At 49.8% G+C, this 19,919-nt stretch overlaps 1 protein-coding gene across 1 annotated transcript in view; it reads right to left on the bottom strand.

Moving 5' to 3' along the window:
- Positions 1-19,919, bottom strand: part of Camta1 (calmodulin binding transcription activator 1) — a 731,341-nt gene that overhangs the window by 357,907 nt on the left and 353,515 nt on the right. The window contains 1 exon segment of the mRNA XM_042695784.1: positions 11,705-11,840. Coding sequence (XP_042551718.1) covers positions 11,705-11,840 — 136 coding nt within the window.

The raw sequence follows: 19,919 nt of genomic DNA, 5'->3' as shown, positions 1-19,919 counted from the left end.
TGCATTTATTTTCATTTTCCCCTTTTCAGCCTTTCCACATTTATACCATGCCTCCATCTGGAGGACCTAAAAAAAAAAAAAAAAGTTATAGACGAAGTTGAGATCCATAGTGAAACACACATTCATCTGGTATTTAGCCTGAGAATTTCATTACCAGGTGTCGCGAAAAGAAGAAAAAAAAATATGGCCAAAATACTGCACGGCATCTTGTTTCCAAACAGTTCTTCTTGTGTCTGAGGGATTTACGAGCTGGCAGCAGCCTGGACACAGTGAGTTCAGCGCCTTCCAGGAAAAAGCAAAGGGAGACAGCACTGCGAGGAGGCTGTGGGCACCGAACCTCACGGTGATGGTCAAGGGGCCTTCAGCCATTCAGAGGAAGAAGCCAATGAGACGTAGTAAAGGAAATGAGCACCAGGACACAGCATTGGCTGTCCAACTGGCCTCACCTTTAATGGGGGTAAAGTGAGTGATTGGATCAGCAGGGAACAAGGAAAACAAACTCTCCCCTCTCCAGCTGGAGAGAGACAGGGGAGCTTTGTTATGCCCACCTTTCCACAGAGGCTGTAATTGAAGAGTCTTTCGACTATTTTTTTTACAGCAATTAAAGAATTAGAGGTCAGCAGGAAAACACACTTCCTTGTGGACTGATTAGTCGTGCGGAGAGTTGAGTAGATTCTGCTTGTAAGAAATAAGTGCTGAGTGGTTTGCGTTGTACTCTCCTGGGAAAGCTACAGTTCACAGGGCATTACATTGACAAAATTCGGTCTAATACCATGTATGAAAGTGCAGGAAGAAAGCCAAGCGCTGGTGGCTCACACTTGTCATCCTAGTTACTCAGGAGACTGAGATCTGAGGATTGTGGTTCGAAGCCAAGCAGGGCAGGAAGTCTGTGAGACTCTTATTTCCACTAAAAAAGCCACAAGTGGAGCTATTATGGTCTAAGAACACTATCCTTGAGCAAAGAAAGCTAAGGGGCTGAGCCCCAAGCCTGAGTTCATGCCCTAGTATACTGATAAACACACAAACACCACCAAGTGCCAGAAGAGGTGGCGGGGGGCTGCCACCATCACTGGGCAAGAATTATGGGTTCCTCTCAGCGGCAGGCACAGGACAATGAGCAGTCTGAGGTGCAGTGAGGAGTTTAGGGATTTCCTAACAGAATTCCCCCCATCTCTCATAGGAAAAGACAGCCCTGTACACAGTAGCATCTGTCTGGTACTTCAGAAAGAGAGTGCAGTCTCAATTTTTCTCTCCAAGAGTCTCCAACACTTTGAAACTCGAGCCATGGGGCAGAGTCTTAGATGTGAGGCTGTTAAGACCGCAGCCTTGTTACCCATGGCCAACCATCACTCACCCAGGATGACTTCCGTCCTGCGGGCTGGTCAGCCGCACCAGGACTCAGCCTCAATGCCAAACGAACAGGGTTCCAATGCACACCTTCCGCCAGGAATCACCAGATCAGCACCCACCCTGCCGACAGCTCCCACTGCACCCCACTGGAACCCTGAGATCCACTCGTCACCCCTCGGGTCCTCCAGGATGCTCACAACTTTGTGACGTTCGAGGCACATAGGGATGATAACAACCACACACATACCCCAGGACCTGGACGGCATGAACCCCAGCAGAGCTCCTCAGCTCTGAAGGTTAGAAAAGCCCAGAAGTGAAGTAACTGCACACATACTCCACCAACTAAGGGATAAAAAATGATCATCTATAAGTGAAAGATGTAAAGAACCAAAGGGAGGGAAAACCCACAGCCACTTGCTGTGGAATTTATGTTTCCATAAGTGAAGCATTAGAATTCTCGATGAGAGAAGGAATTATTGATACGCATGCTCCCTCAAGGAAGTTTCTCGAGAGGCCCATTCCAGATCTAATAATAATCCATATTCTTCCCTCGACATGGCAAGTCCAATCTTTGATTTCCTTATCACCGCCACAGATACATGAATCATTAAGCTCCCAATCCTGTGGAGGGAGGTGGGGTTTCTCACCCGCCACCTAGAATATTTAATAAAATAAATTCTAAATAATCCATTCGCGAGGACTCGACGTTTCTTACACTTTTATAATAAATGTCTACCTCTCCCATCCATCAAAAGACTACGTAAGTAAACTGTGGCGGCGCAGATGAAAAGAAACTGTCATTCCCCTGTGCCGTCATCTAAGTGCTTAGATCTAGACAAATTACCTCTGTACCCCACCACGGTTCTGCCGGGGGTGGGGGGTTCGGGGAGGGTCCTGTTACATGGCTTATGCCAAATCACTTCAAGCCTTACTTTTTCAGGTGGAAGAAAGCACGAGAGAAATAAGCTGATGTTGGGTGGCTTATGGGCCAGATTCTCCAGTCAGATCATCAGTAGAAGTAGGAACTGGTTGCAAAAACGTAGGTTGCATGTGAACAGCATGACCGTATCATGCTGCTATGTGAGTACCAGAACACATCTGTGCTGGACACCTAGAAGGCTTGTGGCGGTCCTTGGTCATTCCCCACAGAACTGCCACCCTTGAGATACCGCCACCAATCAGAGGCATGGGTGGGGACTCCGGCCCACAGCCCATCTTTGTCAATAAAGTTTTATTGGAACACAGCAATGCCTGTGACTTGATTATCCCCTGTGACCGCTGCTCTCTTACGTCACAGCAGTAGGGTTGAATTTTGTGAGCATCCACAAAATACTGAATGCAGTCTGGTTCTTTACAGAGAAATCTCATTTGCTCAAAATCCATTTGTTTGCTCAGAAACCTTATACCAAACGTGTGTGAAGTGCCACATCGCCCCCCAACACCCCCCTCACGGGCTGCCTTGGCGAGGAGAGGGGTGGGGAGCCCATTTGCAGCAGCCCAGGGCACAGGCCCAGCAGCTTTCCCAAGGGCTGACGGCACTTGGTTGGTCATGGTCAGCTGCTTTATATTCTGCTTCCAGAAGCAGAATAGATAGTATCCCCACGGGTGGAATGAAGAATGCCAGGCTCAAAGCGTTTGATGGAGATTTCAGTGAAGAGTTTGTTTTCGTATTTTGGGTTTTTGTTTTGTTGTTATTATTTGGTTTTGCCAGGACTGGGGTTTGAACTCGGGGCTTTGTGCCTCTTAGGCAGCCATTCTCCCACTTGAAACACGACCCCCAGCCCCTTTTGCCTCAGTTACCTCTGAGGTGGAGCCTCCAGTTTCTGCTGGGGCCTCTTATCTATAGCCTCCCACAGCTCTGGAAACACAGACACACACCACCGCCATCACCACCGCACCCGGGGTGCTGCTTGGGATCTTGCTAACTTTTTGCCCAGGTTAGTCTTGAACCATGATCCTCTCTACTTCCCAATCCCATAGCTGGGATCACAAGCATGTGCCTTCACCTCAGGCTCAGTTAGAGATTTGTTTTTGTTTTTTTTTTTTTAAGGTACTGGGGTCAAGTAACAAAGTGTCAGACTGACTTGTAACTCTTCCTCTGGAGTTTTCCTTAATGTTCCCTAATACAAATGAATATAAGACACCGCATGTGTGGGAAGGGGGGGGGGGCGTGTAGCGAGAGGATGTACGCATAGATGCTCCCCACCCACACGAAGACTGTGCCAACACAAAGATGTGAAGTGGTAGGGCTGGGGCAGTGACAAGGATCTTACTGCTCTACAGTCACCTGGGAGCTGCAGGGAGGAGAAAGCCACAGTTTCCCTGCTGGTCCCCGGGGTTTGCAGGAAGTCAGATACACAGGGAGGCCCATGGCCGCTGTCCATGGTGCTGGAATAGAGCGGCAGAGAGCAGGACGAAGGCCATTGTGTCTCTCTGCCCCAGAGAGGCATGGAGGAAAAGAGAGACATGCTCCTCACCCACCAGACGTTCACCACTCATGCCCTGGCGTGGAAGGAGGCAGACGTGGGAAGTTCAAGCCAGTAACTCTCACAACAGAAAGAAGCCTGAGACGCAGGCCAGCCATGTCAAAGCCGCCATGTGAATGGCAGCTCTGGCTTTCATGCACCTGGTGGCGGCGGCGGCCACGGCAGCATTTCTCTCCCGGCTCCCACGCAGCGGCCAAGGCCTTCATCTCCAACTCTGTTTCATCCCAGGGCTTCAGCTGTGGGGTGGGAAGTGCCGGATGGAGTAGCGGGCCTAATTACCCTCTGCCAGGGATGGATCTGTGTAAGCCAGCCACATCATAAAACCCCATGCATGGGGCTGTGATGCTCAGGGTGGGCAGGAGATCAGGGCCTGGCGGGTACGAGTGTCCTGCACAAGGCCAGCCCCCAGGGGTGAGTACCCCCCAAAAAATGCTAAGGAGTCACAAAAATGTATAGAAACTCAATCTTTACCATATATACACATGATAAATAATATGTGTGTGCATACATATATTATATATGTGTGTGTATGTATGTGTGTGTGTATGTGTGGCCAGCTTGGCCACAGCTGCCTCTCTGAGTGGCCAGGCCACACCTTGCTGGGTGTCAGGATTCGACAGTAGCCTTCGAGGGCTTGTGTAGTTTCTGAATATGTCACAGTCCCACCTTGAGGGCTAATCACAGTGATGTGACGGGATTGTTAGGATCGAAGTAACATGCATTTCCCCAATCAAGCCAACGCTCCACTGCTCAGTCCATCCGGGAGCTTCTTGGCTAGGCAGGAAGGCAGGAACCAGAGCCATGCCTCCCTCCGGCTCTTCCTGACACACCTCTTTTACCAAGCCCCGCGCCTGGCACCACTGGCAGAGGCCGCCCGTGCGGGCTCCGGGAAGCACAGACTGTGAGTGCGAAGCAAACGGAGGATGCTATTGCCTCTCCCCCTCCCCCTTTCTCTCCCTTTTCAAATCAGGACTTCGTGCTTGCTAGGCAGGCACTTTACCATTTGGTCCATGCCTCCAGCCCTTTTGGCTTTTAGGATAGTTTTAGAGAGAGTCCTGGTCTTTCTTCCCTCCACTCCCAGCCCCCTCCCAGCAGCCTGGGATCATGATTTTCCTGCTTTCAGTGCAGCTGGGATTATAGGTATGCACCAAACCCGGCCTGTTTGTTGAAGGGGGTTGGGAGGGTCTTGCTAACTTTTCACTGAGCCAGCCCTGCACTACAATCCTCATCTTCACTTCCTGAGTAGCTGGGATTACAGGTATGAGTCACTCCTCAGGGAGGTACTGCTGCATAACTGGAGGGACGATACACACAAAATGAAGAACAAAGTTCAAGTGGCATACTCCCCTGTTATGGCCATTGATACTTGGCTGTAATGGGAAAATACTCTCAAAAGCCGGGTACCAGTGACACATGCCTGTAATCCTAATTACTCAGAATCTGAGGATCACAGTTCAAAGCCTGGTCAGAAAAGATGAACCAGCAAAAAGCCAGGCTGGGAGGCATGGTTCAAGTGGTAGCATACCAGCCTTGAACATGAAAGCTGAGAAAGAGCTGGAGCACTGGGTTCGAGCCTATAGAAGGGAAGGAAGGAAGAGAAAAGAGGGGACAGGGAAGGAAAGAGCTATTATGTGAGAATCATCCCAATATTTGTATCCCCCAAATGTACATCCTGTAAACCAGTCTTCCATGTGATGGTTGTGGAGGTGAGGTCTTCGGGAGTGATGGGCCAGAGCCCTGTTGGTAGATGAGAACCTTCATGCAGAGGACACTGCGGGCCGCTTGTCCCACCCACCCTGTGAGGACCCGGAGCTCAGACCCATGAGCCAGGAGGCAGGCCCTGACCACACTGCATCTTGAACTTGAACTTGGGCTCCGGAACCTTGAAGATCAACGCCTGCAGCCCAGCCGGGCATTTCATTGTAACAGACGTCCCTCCCAGGTCTGATGAACTCAGCGGGACGGGAGCTGAGAAAGGGGCTGCATCTGGGGCTTCAAAGCATGGGTGGCCGAACGTGATTTATTAGCTAACATGTTAATTATGGGAACCAAGCAAGGAGGCGTCACTCGGGGTGTGGCTGACCACCTTAGACAGGAAAGAGTACACGTAAGGAAAGACTGTGTTTGAGCTCCTGAATGGATGCTTCCTGACACACCCAGGTAGCAGGAAATCACTGCACTGAGGGAGAATCGGGTGAGGGGAAGAGACTGAGAGAGAATCGGGTGAGGGAAAGTCCACAGAGAACCCTGGAGAGACTGAGGCCGTGGGAGCAGACCAGCTCCCTCCACTGGGCAATCGTGGGACCGGCACACAATGCCAACCAGAAGAAAACCCCACCCTCAGCTCTGAACCCCAGGACCCAAGCCTGAGACTCAGATGTGTGAGCCACGGGGACACAGTGTCTGCCACATGGAACCACAGACTCAGACAGGGAGGGGAAAGTAAGGCCACTGGACACTCCAAAACCCTCTTGAGCCACTGGGCATCTTTTTCAAGTCTGGTTTTGTCTCGTTTTCTCCTGTACAACGTCTGGTTTGCATGTTACGTGTGTCTGGACACCCGGCCACGGCTTGCTAGTACCCAGAAGACACCCAATACTTAGTGAGTCTGCAGTTGCACTGGACTGCTAACTCAGGCAAAGTGAACACACACACACACACACACACACACACACACACACACACACACACACACACACACGTGACAGTATGGAGGGAAGATGCAGCTCCCACCGGCTGAACAGGATCAGGGCTTGGAAGAGTCAGAAGCTACAGAGCTGAGCCAATCTGGATCCAGCCATGGTCGAAATCGGTTCTGACGAGGAACACAGGAGGTGCAGGGTGAGTATGACAGGGAAGGGTAGAGAGACGCCGTCTACAAGCCAAGCCCCTGCGCCTTTCTGCTGAAAGTACGAGCCATGTGTCTAGGTGAAATGCTCGCCCTGGCATATGCCAGCCTCTCCCCGCTCTCCAGGCCTCTGCACCGTCCTTCGCGATCCCTTGCTGCTTTCCAAACATGACAAGGGAAACATCCGTGCTTTGTGGCCGGCTCTTCACAGCAGCTCCCCTAGCTACAAGCTGGACACCCTATTTATCTCAGGGCCACAAGCAGAGCTGAGATGATTCGACTCTGCCATAAGGCAGACAGTCATTTCATGGCCTGTTAATTCCTGACGCAGTAACAACAATATCATTCCGACTTTTAAAAGAGGTGCCTTTACTTTGTTTCTTTTGTTTTAATAGGTGGCCTAAGCGCCCCAATAAACAACATCCCTCTCACCAAGCCGAGTTCCCCAAACACCACCTCGTGACCAGGTCTGCGGGCTGCAGCCAGGCACCCGGCGTGAAGACAGCTCACCCCAAAGCCGAAGCAAGCCCTCAGAGCAGGGATGGGTCGGCAACACCAAACCTCCTCTGTGTGGGTGGAGATTCCCCTCGGCGGTGATGGGTTGGGCCTCTCTGCCCCGGGCTGGTCCGTTCTACTGTGTAATGGGCTCTGGTCCGGCGCAGATCCAGGCTCACTCAACTGTACCACACACCAAGATCATCTCCTGGACCCAGAGGCAGGCCCTCCGCAGCCCGGTGAGCCTGGGGACTGGGTGGGAGGGAGCCCGCCCCTGGGAGCAAACAGCTGGTCTGCAGAGAGCTGGGAAACACATGGGGCCCTGGGAGACACCTGCTGCCGAAGTCCCCTGTGCTGTTTGCAAGAGAGCCCGTCATTGTTCCGTGGTATCCCTCCTCCCTCTCTGTCCCCTGATTGGCTCACACCATGCTCCACTGCCTTTAGGACCCTCCTTCAGACTCCATGCAAGGCCTTGTGGTTGGTGTTCCTGGCACGGCCTCAAAACCGGCACTGCCCAACACATGGCTGAAGTCTGTACTAAATCAACATGCATGAAGACTTGATCTGAACCCCTGTGGCTCCTACCGGGTGTCAGGAGCAACTGCTTGAAGGGCCAAGCAGGATCTACAGAGCCATGTTGCCCCGGGTTCCAGGCCTGGCTCTGCCACTGACTTGTGACATTGCTGTGGGTCCCAAGGGGCCCGCTCTCAGAGGCCCGACCTCTCCATCTGTGACGTGGGAGTACCGACAGGTCCTTCACGTGAGACAGTCCGCCTCGCTCACAGAACCCGCACCAGGCTGCGGGTGTCCCCGCGTGAGGTTAGGGACATAGCGTCTTGGGTCTCTTTGGGAACCCAGCAGCCACAGGAGTTGGAGATGTTTGGAGAGCTGAGGGCCAGCTGGGCTGCTAAGACTCTCCGACAACTCTTGGGAGACTGGGATGGAAACCAGATGTGGTACTGGCCGGGCGGCTTCTCAGCCAGACACTGTGCCCCAAACCAGGTGAAACTCTCCTGGGCCTCAGCAAGGCCTAGAGACCGGCCTGTCCTCTGGCGGATGTCACCCCATGGCTGTGACCACCCCGGAGGCAGGGCACCCCTCAGAGCTGACCCTTGGCCGTCAGGAACCTTGTCTTCCCTCCCTATCACCCCCGGAAGCACCAGATAGGCAGGCAGCAACCTGGCTGGGAGCAGAACCTACCTCGGACCTGCTAGGATGTCAGCCAGAAAACGCTGGCACGGCAGCCGCCTCCCTTCCCTCCCTGCTAACCTCTGTCATCTCCGGAAACCTTATCTTGCTGGCTCCCCCTTAGCTGACAGACAAAACATCTGATCAGGGGACTCACCAGCTTCAAAAGTGGCCGCCCCATCCCAGTTCTGGCAGAGAAAATCACTGTGTACCCGGGGCCCTGGTGCCCCTCGCCCCCCCAGAACAAGTGGAGCTAGACTTCTGAGCCCGTGAGCTTCCCTGATCAGACTGGAAGTTTCTCTGGCCTGAGGGAAGGCTTATAGCACAGGAGATGTGAAAGGCTCCATCTTGATGTCTTTATCATGCCCTTGAATCAAGGAAACCAGCTGTGATCCAGCTGTGATCGGAGAATTACAGCTTCCAGATTGCTGGCCCAGCCAGCCAGATGACCTGGATAAGGGTTAGCCAATGCTCCCAGTGCCTGTGTGGTGTTGGTGCTGATCCAGTCCATCCAGGGAGAACGCTGGGCCTGAACTCGGGTGGCCCCTCCTCCTGGGGGAACGTGAACCCTGCCGTCAGCCCCATCGAAGTTTCCCAGGTGGAAGAGACTGCCGCTGGGCACACCAGGCCAGGTGCAAATAGAGCTAATGTAGGAGCCATGCTGTCAAGGTGTGGGGTTGATCTTGTCTGAAAAGAATGTCAACGCTGTGAAAAATCCATATGGGTACCGGTGGCTCACGCCTATAATCTTAGCTACTCAGGAGGCTGAGTGTTTTGAAGCCAGCCTGGACAGGGCAGTCTGAGACTCTTATCTCCAATTAACCACCAAAAAAAGCTGGAAGTGGAGCTGTGGCTCAAGTAATAAGTAGAGTGTCGTTTTTTGAGCAAAAAGCTAAGGGACAGCACCCAGACCCTGAGTTCAAGCCCTAGTATTGGCACCAAAAACAAAAAAATCCATACTTTTTATATTTCCCCAAAAGATTCTTATTTACCAAATGAGAAGCCCATCCCCATCAGTAACTAAGAAAACTCAAATTCGAATTTGCCCAGGATAGCAGGTTGCATCAGCAAGTGCTGGATGTTGGGCGGATGGGGGGGGGGAGGGGATGGCAGGAGGGAGGGGGTAGTTTCCTATGCCAGTGTGGAAGTAATTAGCAAGTGTGGCTGACAGGCATGTGTAAGGACACTTATGGAAACAATATTTGTAATGCTAAAAATCTTCTGGGAGGCCTCTTCAAGTCCGCTGGTAGGAGAGCAGCTCAAATGTTTATTTAAGGAACACTATACCACCATTCAAGGAACCTAAATATCAACACAACTCAGCCTCAGCCTGTGATGCTAAGTGGAAAAACACAGCTAGGCCACATATCAACTACACACGATCCTCCCCTATGCTAAGGGCTCAGCTCTGTCCAGTCTCCCCCAGAGTGCATCTCCCTCTCACTGAAGCCCACTCTGGGTCCCCAGGATGTGCATCTGAAAAGCTCATCCATCTACCCTTCTCCACACTGTTACCGGCCCTCGAGTGTGGAGACATGGTAGCGTCTTCCTTTATACCATGAGTCTGCGTGGGCAGAGAATATGGCTCCCGCTTCCTATAAAGATGCCACAGCGCCTGGCCCAAGTTGGCACACAGAGTCAGTTATTTACTGTCTGGTTTAGTAAGATAATTTCCTAGGCTGAATGAGAAAGCCTGCTTTCCCCTGCCACCCCCTCCCCCCCCCACACACAAGGAGAAGCCATAGGTGGTCACCCTTCCCCAAGAACCCAGAAACACAGCATGTCATTTCCTGCATCACTGGCCAACGCTCATCCAAGCTGCTGCCTTGTTCCTATGCCCCTCAGTCACGCGTGCCAGGACACCGTGGAAAACCCTGCGGGGCTGCACCCCTCCCAACCTCCCCACGATGAGGGGCCAGGCTGTAATCTGTAAGTGTAAGAACCACAAATAACTCCCAACATAAATACAGCCTAAAAACATCCATAAATCATTCCGATTCCATCCCGGTGACAATTCTAATTTATAACAAGAGGCAAGAGAACGAACACTGTGGCTTGCTTCTTTCCCTGGGCTTTTGGAGCTGCTGCTGAGGACGAATCCACCCCGCTGTTTCTTACAACCATGAGTCCCTGATTTACGTATTACTAAAGATGAAATATACCGGAGGCCGCCAGGCACCGGGGCTGCGTGCTGTGGTGCGAATTCCTGCAGGCCCTGGGACCCCAGCACCAGCTGCCCCCTCCCTCCTGGGCTCCACCCTGGCTTTCCTTCACTTTCTACTCCTTCTGCCATTGCAGGAGATAAGGGTCCTCCTTAGCTCCCCACAACAATGGCTGATATACTTGCTCAGGGTCCTGGAGGTGGGCCCAGGGCAGCAGGCTTGGCTACCCTGCATCTTAATGGTTCATGCAGTCAGTTAAACCACGCTGGGCAAGCCCAGAGCACAGGAGTGTGAGGGAACTCGGTCTTCTCCACTCAGGACTTTTCTTCATACATGATCATAAAGCTTTGTTGTTGATGCAGTAAATTACAAAAAAAAAAAAATTCACATAAAACAAAAGTTCTGCCTCCCTTTCTGTAGAATGATGTATTTCTTTAAAAGCCATTGGCTGTTATTTTTAGCAGACCTCAAAACACATAATTAATACGGGGGCGGAGGGGAACAAAGTAACAACAAAGTGTGTCCCAAATACCCAGAAGGGCCACACACAAAACTCAAGTGGGGCACAGCCCTTGTTACCCACCCTGGCATGCCAGACACTCCATGCACAAGTGGATCTGATGCCTCTCTTTGGCCAGTTTGAAGCACCAGCTGGGTCACCTGCCACAGCATCTCTGTCCACATCCTCAGGGAAAGGTCCTTGGCAGGATCCATAAAGAGTGAGGCATGGGTGCCATCAGCTCCCAGATCAGTGCCCTCCCCCTCTGGGGAAGGGACTCCGGCTCCGGCCAGAAAACACTAGCTATCAGGCAGTGAGGGAATTTCTACATGGCTGCCTACTGTGGAGAGCCCCAACCACAGCTAGAACCCCAGAGGCGGCGTCCAGGGGCCAAAAGCTAAATTTACTCATGATCCCAAGACATTTCTGCAGATTGGACTCCACCATACCCTGCCAGAAGTGCACACACCTTATGATCACAGCTCTCCCCAACTTGAAACACCCACAGAGAGACGGAAGATCTCAACAGAGGAGGAACGGCTACACTACTGTGTTAGGAGGCAGTGCCAGGGGTTTTGCGAACACAAAGTCTTTTGACAGAAACCAGCGGCATCCAATGACTCATGGTAACCTGAAAATGATATCTGGGGACAGGATAAAGCCTTTTCTCCTTTACCTCGACTCCCTGGACCTTGAGTTTCATGTGGTCTTCTCGGGTCGTTTTCCCGTCTTTCCTCTTTTTCCAGCAATACCCATCTTTCCTGTACTTCACTTTCTTCCTGTTGTAGAGAATCATTGAGCCATTCTGTGGTCTGGAAACAACAAAGGGTTAAGTTACCAAGAGAAGCAAGCAGGAGGGAAAAAAAATTGATGAAGAAAGATAGCATAGGCCAGTTGTTTTTTTTTTTTTTCTTTCCTAAAATTCTCTACAGAGAAAGCAATATTCCACATTTTGCTGGGAACATAATTTTTCACCTTTTATTGCAGCTCCGTGGATTAACTGTGTTTTATGGCCAGCCAAAATTTGCTTGTGGATTTGGTACCTAATGAATTAAATGTGTCAATGATAGGCTTAAAAAAATCCCCTCAGTAATAACCACAAACTAATCAGGATATACGATGTAAGGGCCCAAGCTGTGCACTAAAAAGTGGGCAACACACACACACACACACACACACACACACACACACACACACACACACACACACGAAGCAAAGAGTCAGGGCTGTCACGGCAAGCCTGCAATATCTTATCTCTTGTAGACGGATTTTCTTCACATCTTTTAATCCATCACCCAACATTAGGAAATAAATAAGTTGAACGCAGACGCTAGATGACTATGTTAAGAACAGACCAATGGAACACTGAGTCGCCCGGGCCAGCGGCTCTTGATTCATCGCCTGCATTTAGATTACTTCGAGACACAGAAGCGCATCACCACCATCCTTCCCTAGCAAGCTAAGTACCTGATTTGTTCCCATTTGGGCCTTGGCTGTCAGAGGTCTCCAAAAATGCCAGGTAAACTCATCTATTCAGCCCACAGACAGAGTACCTTAAGAGAATTCTTGCCTCCTTGCTAAAGGCTTGGCTGACCATTCTTGGGAGGCTTAAAAAAGGACACACAGAGTCCCAAGTTTTGCAAAACATAAAATAAAATAAAACATCAACAAGACACCTACACCAGCGACAGAGAACCAAAAATTATTATGTGCTTTTTTTTGGTAGAGAAGGAAGAAGAAGGGCAGGCAGGTGGTGGGGCAAGCCACATCCAGAGCACAGTGGCAGGTGTGGGCAGATGAAGACAGCCACCTGCCCGCTGGCCAGCATGGTCCCCCCTGTGGCCGATGGCTGGCAGGGAGAGAGGCATGCTGAGGATGCTGTGCAAGCGGCATTGCAGCTCACGCTCAGAGAGTGCTTTCCACAAATGAGACCAATGGAGAGGCTCCTTCTGCTACTGCTCAGCTGAGCGGGGCAGGAGAGACCTCATCAGCCAGCCCCCGGCCCCTCGGGGCCCCCTGCCCCTTTGAATGGGGGCCCTGAGCACCGGCCGGGGACGGCTTCCTAGTCCACGGCAGGACCCTGTGGGCGGGATGGCTGCAGCTGCCTGTGGCTTCCTCCCGGCCCCACGGCGCCGTTCAGAGGCCGTGCGAGGCCTAAGCCTCAACTCCATGGAAAATGACAGACTTTCCACCGTGCCTCCCAGCGCTTCATTGTCTCCCGGTCAGGGCGCAATTGGGTTGTGTCAGCCTTGGTTTCCTCCCTGGGCCTGCGCTGACTCAAACAATCAGGAAACAGCTCTGTGCTCTTGTCAGCCACCTGTCCTCACTTACCAGTCTGCCTGTCTGTGTGGAAAAGCAACGCGTTTAGAAGTTCCCACTTCTAAACGGCTCACACGGCCGGGCTGTGCCTGCCTCCTCCAGCTTCTGCCGTCGCGAGGCTCTGGGTCTCTTCAGAGCACGGAGAGGCCTCCCTGCTCTGAGAAGACCCACGGGACGCCTCCCCCCCCCCCACATGACCACCCACTGTACCCCAAACCCCCATCTCAGAAGACACAATGGAGGCTGGAGCAGACGGGCTCCCTGTGTGCCCCACCCACTCTCAGGGAAAATGGAGACGGGGCTGTGGTTCAAGTGGAATGTCTGTCTGCTAAGGTAGACCTCCTATCAACCCAGCCCAGCTAATGCCTTTGTTTTTTGGTTTAGATTTTTGTGCCAGAGCTGGGCCTTGAACTTTGGACTTGGCTCTCACTTGGCTTTTTCAATTTTTGTTCAAGGCTGGCCCTCTAACTCTCAAGCCGCACCTCCTCTTTTGGCTTTGGGGTGGTGAGTTGGCGGTAAGCGCCTCCTTTCTCAGAGCTGGCTTTGGACTGTGATCCTCATAGCTCAGCCTCCCGGGCAGCTAGGACTACAGGCGTGAGCCACCGGCACCTGACTTTTGATATGATTGATTTTTTTTTTTTTACTTGTTCCATCCTTAACCAAGTTCAAATCTAGCCAATGAATCTCAGTAGCAGCTACAGGCCATTTGCCCCCCCCCCAAATGTGGTAGGGCCCAGAGAGAGGGGATCCCCCAAAATACTGTCACATGCAGAGTTAGAATCGCAGCCATGCCCGCCCTGGGCATGTCCCACAACAGCAGCTTTCAACAGAATCATTGTTCTAACTTGCAGCTGTGGGCAGCTGAACTGCGTAGACCACTCTTCTCATTCTGGAAGAACTCGCTTCTGCCCCATGTGACCCCAAGGTGGAGGCCCCTCCTCAGGGCGTTAAAATGAATGGAAAAGAGACTCAGCATGGGGGGCGTGCGTGATCCATGGGCCCAGAGGCTCTGCCAGCTCCCCAGCTGGTGGGGAGGGAGGGAAGGAGGAAGGGAGGAGAACAAGGTGGCCTTGCAGACGGACAGGCGGGCCGGCCATCCTGACCACCGAGCCCCACCCCAGGGGGCTTCCGCAGTCCACGGCCCCCTGAGCAGCTCAGGGAGTTAAGGAGCAGGGCTGCTGCAGGATGCACGGAACGCGCCCCCGGCCATCCGTCCCGCAGCCAGCCCGTGCTGCCGGCCCGGTGGCACACAGCACACGCCTGCCTAAGTCCATCCACACCCTCATCTAGATCTGTGTCACTATTTGAGGTTCACACACCGAGCCCCTGAGGCAGGAGCTCGGGTACAACCGGAGCTCGGCCTGGCAGCGTCCCGAGGACACCGGTGTCACCTGACTCCACCGTCACCCACACAGCTCTGGAGCGCGGAGCCAGCCTGGGCCCACCGGGTTCTCACAGCCCTGCAAGCGTCCTCACCGAGGGACGGGGGTTGGCGGGTGGAGGCCAGGCCGTCCCCCTTGTGCCTGTGGTGCCTGTGGTGACACACACACACCTGTGTGTGTGTGCACACACATGCACACACAGATAAACACATATACACATACAATACACACACATACAGATACATAGTGACACATACAGATGCATAAATATATGCACATACAATGCATTCATACACACATGCACACATGCACATTCATGCACACATGCACATACATACACACCCATACATTTATACACACATACACACGCACATACCTATATTCATACATATACATACATGTACATATACACACATACACATATGCATGTGTGCACATGCACACATATACACATATACACACAACACATACACATATATGGGCATGTGCACATGCATGCACATACCCTCATGCATGCACGCACACACACACATGCGCACACACACACACTTCAGTTGAAATTGCCCTGTATCTCTACCCAGCCTCTCTGTCCTTGTCTTGAAGCTCCAGCCACACAGCAGTGACTTAGAGAGGAACAAGGGCCCTGTGTTCACCCTTCCTTGATTCCTGTTTCATCTCCAAATGCCCTCCTGGGTTTTGCCAGGGTCAGCTCCAGGCGCCTGCACCTCACTTCAGGGTCTCCCCCTGGGAGAGGCTGGGCCACCGCTGACCAATGCTGAGAGCCTGGGGACACGGGAAGCCCCACCACTGTGGGGCAGAGGAGAACGGGAGAAACAAGGTGACTCGCAGCACAGCTGCACTGTAACAGGAGGGCACCAGACACTCAACCCTGCTCCCGAGAGACAAGCAAAGCCCAGACACCCAGAGATCCTGAGATCAACAGAAACCAGTTGCAAATTACAACAGCAAAGAAGCAGACACTGAAAATACAGGTTATTGGCGGTAAGTGGGTGGATGGGTAGATAGACATAGGTAGATGATAGATGGATGTATGGACAGCTATATTTTCATGGAGAGATAATAAATGGATCCATAGATCATTGACAGACAGACAGATACAATAGAGACTGAGATAAAATTAGAGGATAAGGCCCTTCACAGGTGGCTCTTCCCCATAATCTGGCTACTCAGGACACCGAGATCTGAGGATTGTGGTTCAAAGCCAGCTTGAACAAGAAAGTCTATGAGACTTTTCAATTAACCAGCAAAAAAAAGGCTGGAAATGGAGCTGTGGCTCATGTGGTAGAGCACCAACCTTAAGTAAAAAAGCTCAGGGACTGTGCCCGGGCCTGAGTCCAAGCCCCAGGACCACACCCTCCCCCCAAAAAAGACAGAGATTGGGACAGATGGATGGATGGATGGATAGATCAATAAAGGAATACTCCCACTTACTAAAGAGAAAAACAAGACAATGGGCATGAATCTAACATGGAATACCTTAGAAACCTAGAGAAAACTATAGAAACTTTCTAAAAGACAAAAAAGAAGGAATCTGTGATACATAAAAAAATGTAACAGGCCTTCGCTAGGATTAAGGGAGACCTCAAAAACACGAATCTTCCCCCAAGATAATGTGACCATGACCACGAGACTCTTATCAGGTTGTTTTTAATTGATATCAAAATTCTTCCTATACACCGGCTGTGGAAGGCGGCAGCAAGGCGGAAGATCCCTCTCCACCCTCCCTCAGCCTCCCCTCTCCAGCCCCAGTTTCGTCAAAGGCTTAATTCACGTCCCATTCACACACCCCCACCCCACTCAAGAGCCTCCCGTTTTTGTGCCCTGATCTTAAATAAAGCTTTGAAAAGATTTAAAAAAAAAAAAATTCTTCCTATAAAATTTACATGGGAAGAAGAAATAGCAAGAATAGCCAGACAAACCTCAAGGGAGGGGCCCTACCCATAGTGCCCCGAACTGTAAAACCTCCACATTTTCATAGTCTGGGGGTGGACACATGAATGAACACAGACACGGAGCAGGGCAGACCATCTCACGTCCACACAGCCAGTACAAGCAATAAACAAGGAGCGCCAAGTCAGCTGAGATGGGACTATAGAAAGATGACAGGGTAGCTGTCGGTGCCTGCACCCTACAACAGCATTGATTCTAAATGGCCCAACCCTCTCCCCTTGATACACAAGACCACGATATCCTAGAAGAAAAGCTGGGTGAATTCCTCTATTACCTGAAAAGAGGCGGGGGAGGGAGTTTCCCTACTGGGAGTCAAAATTGGGCAAATAAGGAAGAAGGGGTGCATCTGTTGACATAAAAATAAAAGTGCTAGACTCTTCCCCCAAGGGCTTGCATGATTCACAGCCGCTGGGTGTGAGGGGGGCGGGGTTCTGATTCCCAGCATTCTCCCTAAACACTTGGCATTCTCCGTGGTTTGGATTGTAGCCACCCTTGTGGGGGTGTGTGTGGAGGTTTGCGCTCGCATTTCCCTAATGACTAATGAAGTTGAGCATCTTTTCATGTGCTTATTAGCTATTCATACAATTTCTTTGGTGGAATGTCTGTTTGAATCTCTGGCCCGTTTTTAATTGACTTGCTTGTCTTCTCACTTTGCAGTGCTAAGAGCTCTTTACATAAAATCTGGAAGCAAGTCCTTTATGCGACGTCTGGTTTGCAAACACTTCCTCACAGTCCATCATTGGTGGGTTTATTTTTCTTAATGGCATCTTTGAAACAAGCAAGATGTTTTCCTTTTGATGAAATCCAAGTTATCCATTTCCTCTTTTTATGAATGAACGGTGCTTTTAGTATTCTAAGAAGGTTTTGTTGTTGTTGTTGTCTACATCAAACTTACAAAAATCTCTCATGTTTCTTCTAAGAAAACTATTCTACTATATTATGATCTTCTCTTTAAGATAATAGACTTTAGGTCTATTATTTTGCAGAAGTATTTGTATTTGTAAGAGAAGAGTCTATGTGGATTTTTTCTCAGGAGTGTATTCAATTGCACAGTATCAAGAGAGAAAAAGTATAAATAAAAGAGAGTAGAAACTGGGGCTGGGAAGTATGGCTCAGTGGTAGAGCACTTGCCTTGCATGCATGAGGCCCTGGGTTCGATTCCTCAGCACCACATAAGCAAAAAGAAAAAAGCCGGAAGTGGCGCTGTGGCTCAAGTGGTAGAGCGCTAGCCTTGAGCTGAAGAGCTGAGGGACAGCGGCCAGGCCCAGAGTTCAGACCCCACAACTGGACCAAAAAAAAAAAAAAAGAGAGTAGAAACTAATGACAATAGAAATGTATGACAGAGATGTAAGCCAGTGGGAGGGAGGAGGGTGAAGGAGGGTGAACAAAGTATTTTATTCACAAGTGAGTGACAGGGGGTGAATCTGATTCCAGCACGCTATATTCACATGTGGTCATGTCAAATGAAACCTCCTTGTACAACGGATTGATGCTAATACAAGAGGTAAAATTATTTTTTTCAAAAATAAAAGCCTACTCCTTTCCCCCACTGTTATGCTTTTACATTTTTGCTGAAAATAAATTGAGCATAATGATAGGCTTTATTGTCTAGACTTGATATTAGATTCCATTCCTTAGGCTTCTGTCAGCACCGGGCATCTTGATTATGGCAGCTTCCTATGAAGTTCTGAAATCAAGGACGGTAAGTTCTCCACCTCTGAACCTTTTCAAAATCGTTTTGGCTTATCCTGAGTCCTTTGAGTTTCCGTAGACAGTTTAAGATTCGCTTAATGATTTTAGAGGTGGCGGATTTGGGGGGGGGGGGAGTGGGAGGGGAGTCTGCTGGGTATTTGATAGAAGTGGAGTTGAATCTAGAAATCAATTGGGGGATAATTTCTATCTTAATAATATTGAGTCTTTCAATCACTTCCACTGAAGTGATTTTAATTGCAGTAATATGGCATGCCTCTATGTCGATGTAAATCTTCCATTTCTCTGAGTTGGACTCTGTCGTTTTCAAAGTACAGGTACTAGAATTTGTGAGTTAAATTCATTCTAAACACTTTGTTCTTTTTGGAGCTATTTTGTAAGTGGAATTGTTTTCTTTAATTTCATTTTTGGATTGTTCATTTCTACTACATAGAAAGATAATTGATCCTTACATATTGACTTTAAATCCTGTGACCTTGCAAAACTTGTTTTAAACTTGTTTTATTACTTCTAATAAAAGGTTTTCTTTTTTTTTGTTTTGATAATTTTGTGGATTTTCCACACATATAATCAAATAAACCATGAGTAAAAATTTCCACTGCAGATGGTTTTTATTTCTTTTTCTTACATTATTGCATTGGACCTCCATTATGACACTGAGTAGAAATGGGGAGAAAAACACTTTGTTTTCTTCCTAATCCAAAGGGTAAATCAGTCTTTTACCTTTCAGGATAATTAACTCTATCAAAGACTCAAAATAATTTAAAATGGACTGAAGAACCAACTTGAAGAGGCTCCCACTGATCAAAGATGGGACACTCAGCATCAATAAAGAGGAATCGTTACAATGGACTAAATGGACATTCAATATGCTTTAATCCATAAGCTTGAAATGATCTTAAAACAAATGACAACAAAAACTCACAAATTATTCATTGTTAGTATATACTAGTGATCCAAGACATCATTTTCAGAAAAAAGAGGTAGAAGGCAAGTCAGTCATTCATCCACCTTCCCAGTGCAGACTTCTTTTTGACTTAATCAAGAGGAAGAGAGTAAACTTTCTCTGAAACAGTACTCTAGCCAGGCCAAGTACAGTGACTCACACCTATTTGGAGTCTAGGCACTCAGTAGGCTGAGATTGAGAAAACTTGATGTTCGAGGCCAACCTGGGAAAAAAAAACTTCACGGGATCCCATCTCAATCAAAAATAGCTGGGATCGATGGCACACACCCCTCATCCCAGCCACTGTGGAAGCATAGATAAGAAGATCACAGTCCAGGCCAACTCCGGGCAAGAAGTGGGACGCTGTCTCAAAAGTAATCAAAGCCCCTGGAAGCCAAAGCACTTGACTAGAACGCACAGGACAGCGAGAAATTTTTTTAAGTACTCTAGCTAATGAGGACAAAATAAGAGAATTAAAATGTCACCATCTTGTAATCTCAGCTGAATTAATGGTGGCTGACATCAAAAGGGAGCAACGTGGCGACATGAGCCTGTCATCTGAT

Source organism: Dipodomys spectabilis, unplaced genomic scaffold, assembly GCF_019054845.1.
Source record: "Dipodomys spectabilis isolate Male_0828 unplaced genomic scaffold, ASM1905484v1 ptg000188l, whole genome shotgun sequence".
Taxonomy (NCBI): Eukaryota; Metazoa; Chordata; class Mammalia; order Rodentia; family Heteromyidae; genus Dipodomys; species Dipodomys spectabilis.
Note: the sequence above shows the minus strand (reverse complement) of the source record. Positions and strands in the feature narration are given on the sequence as shown.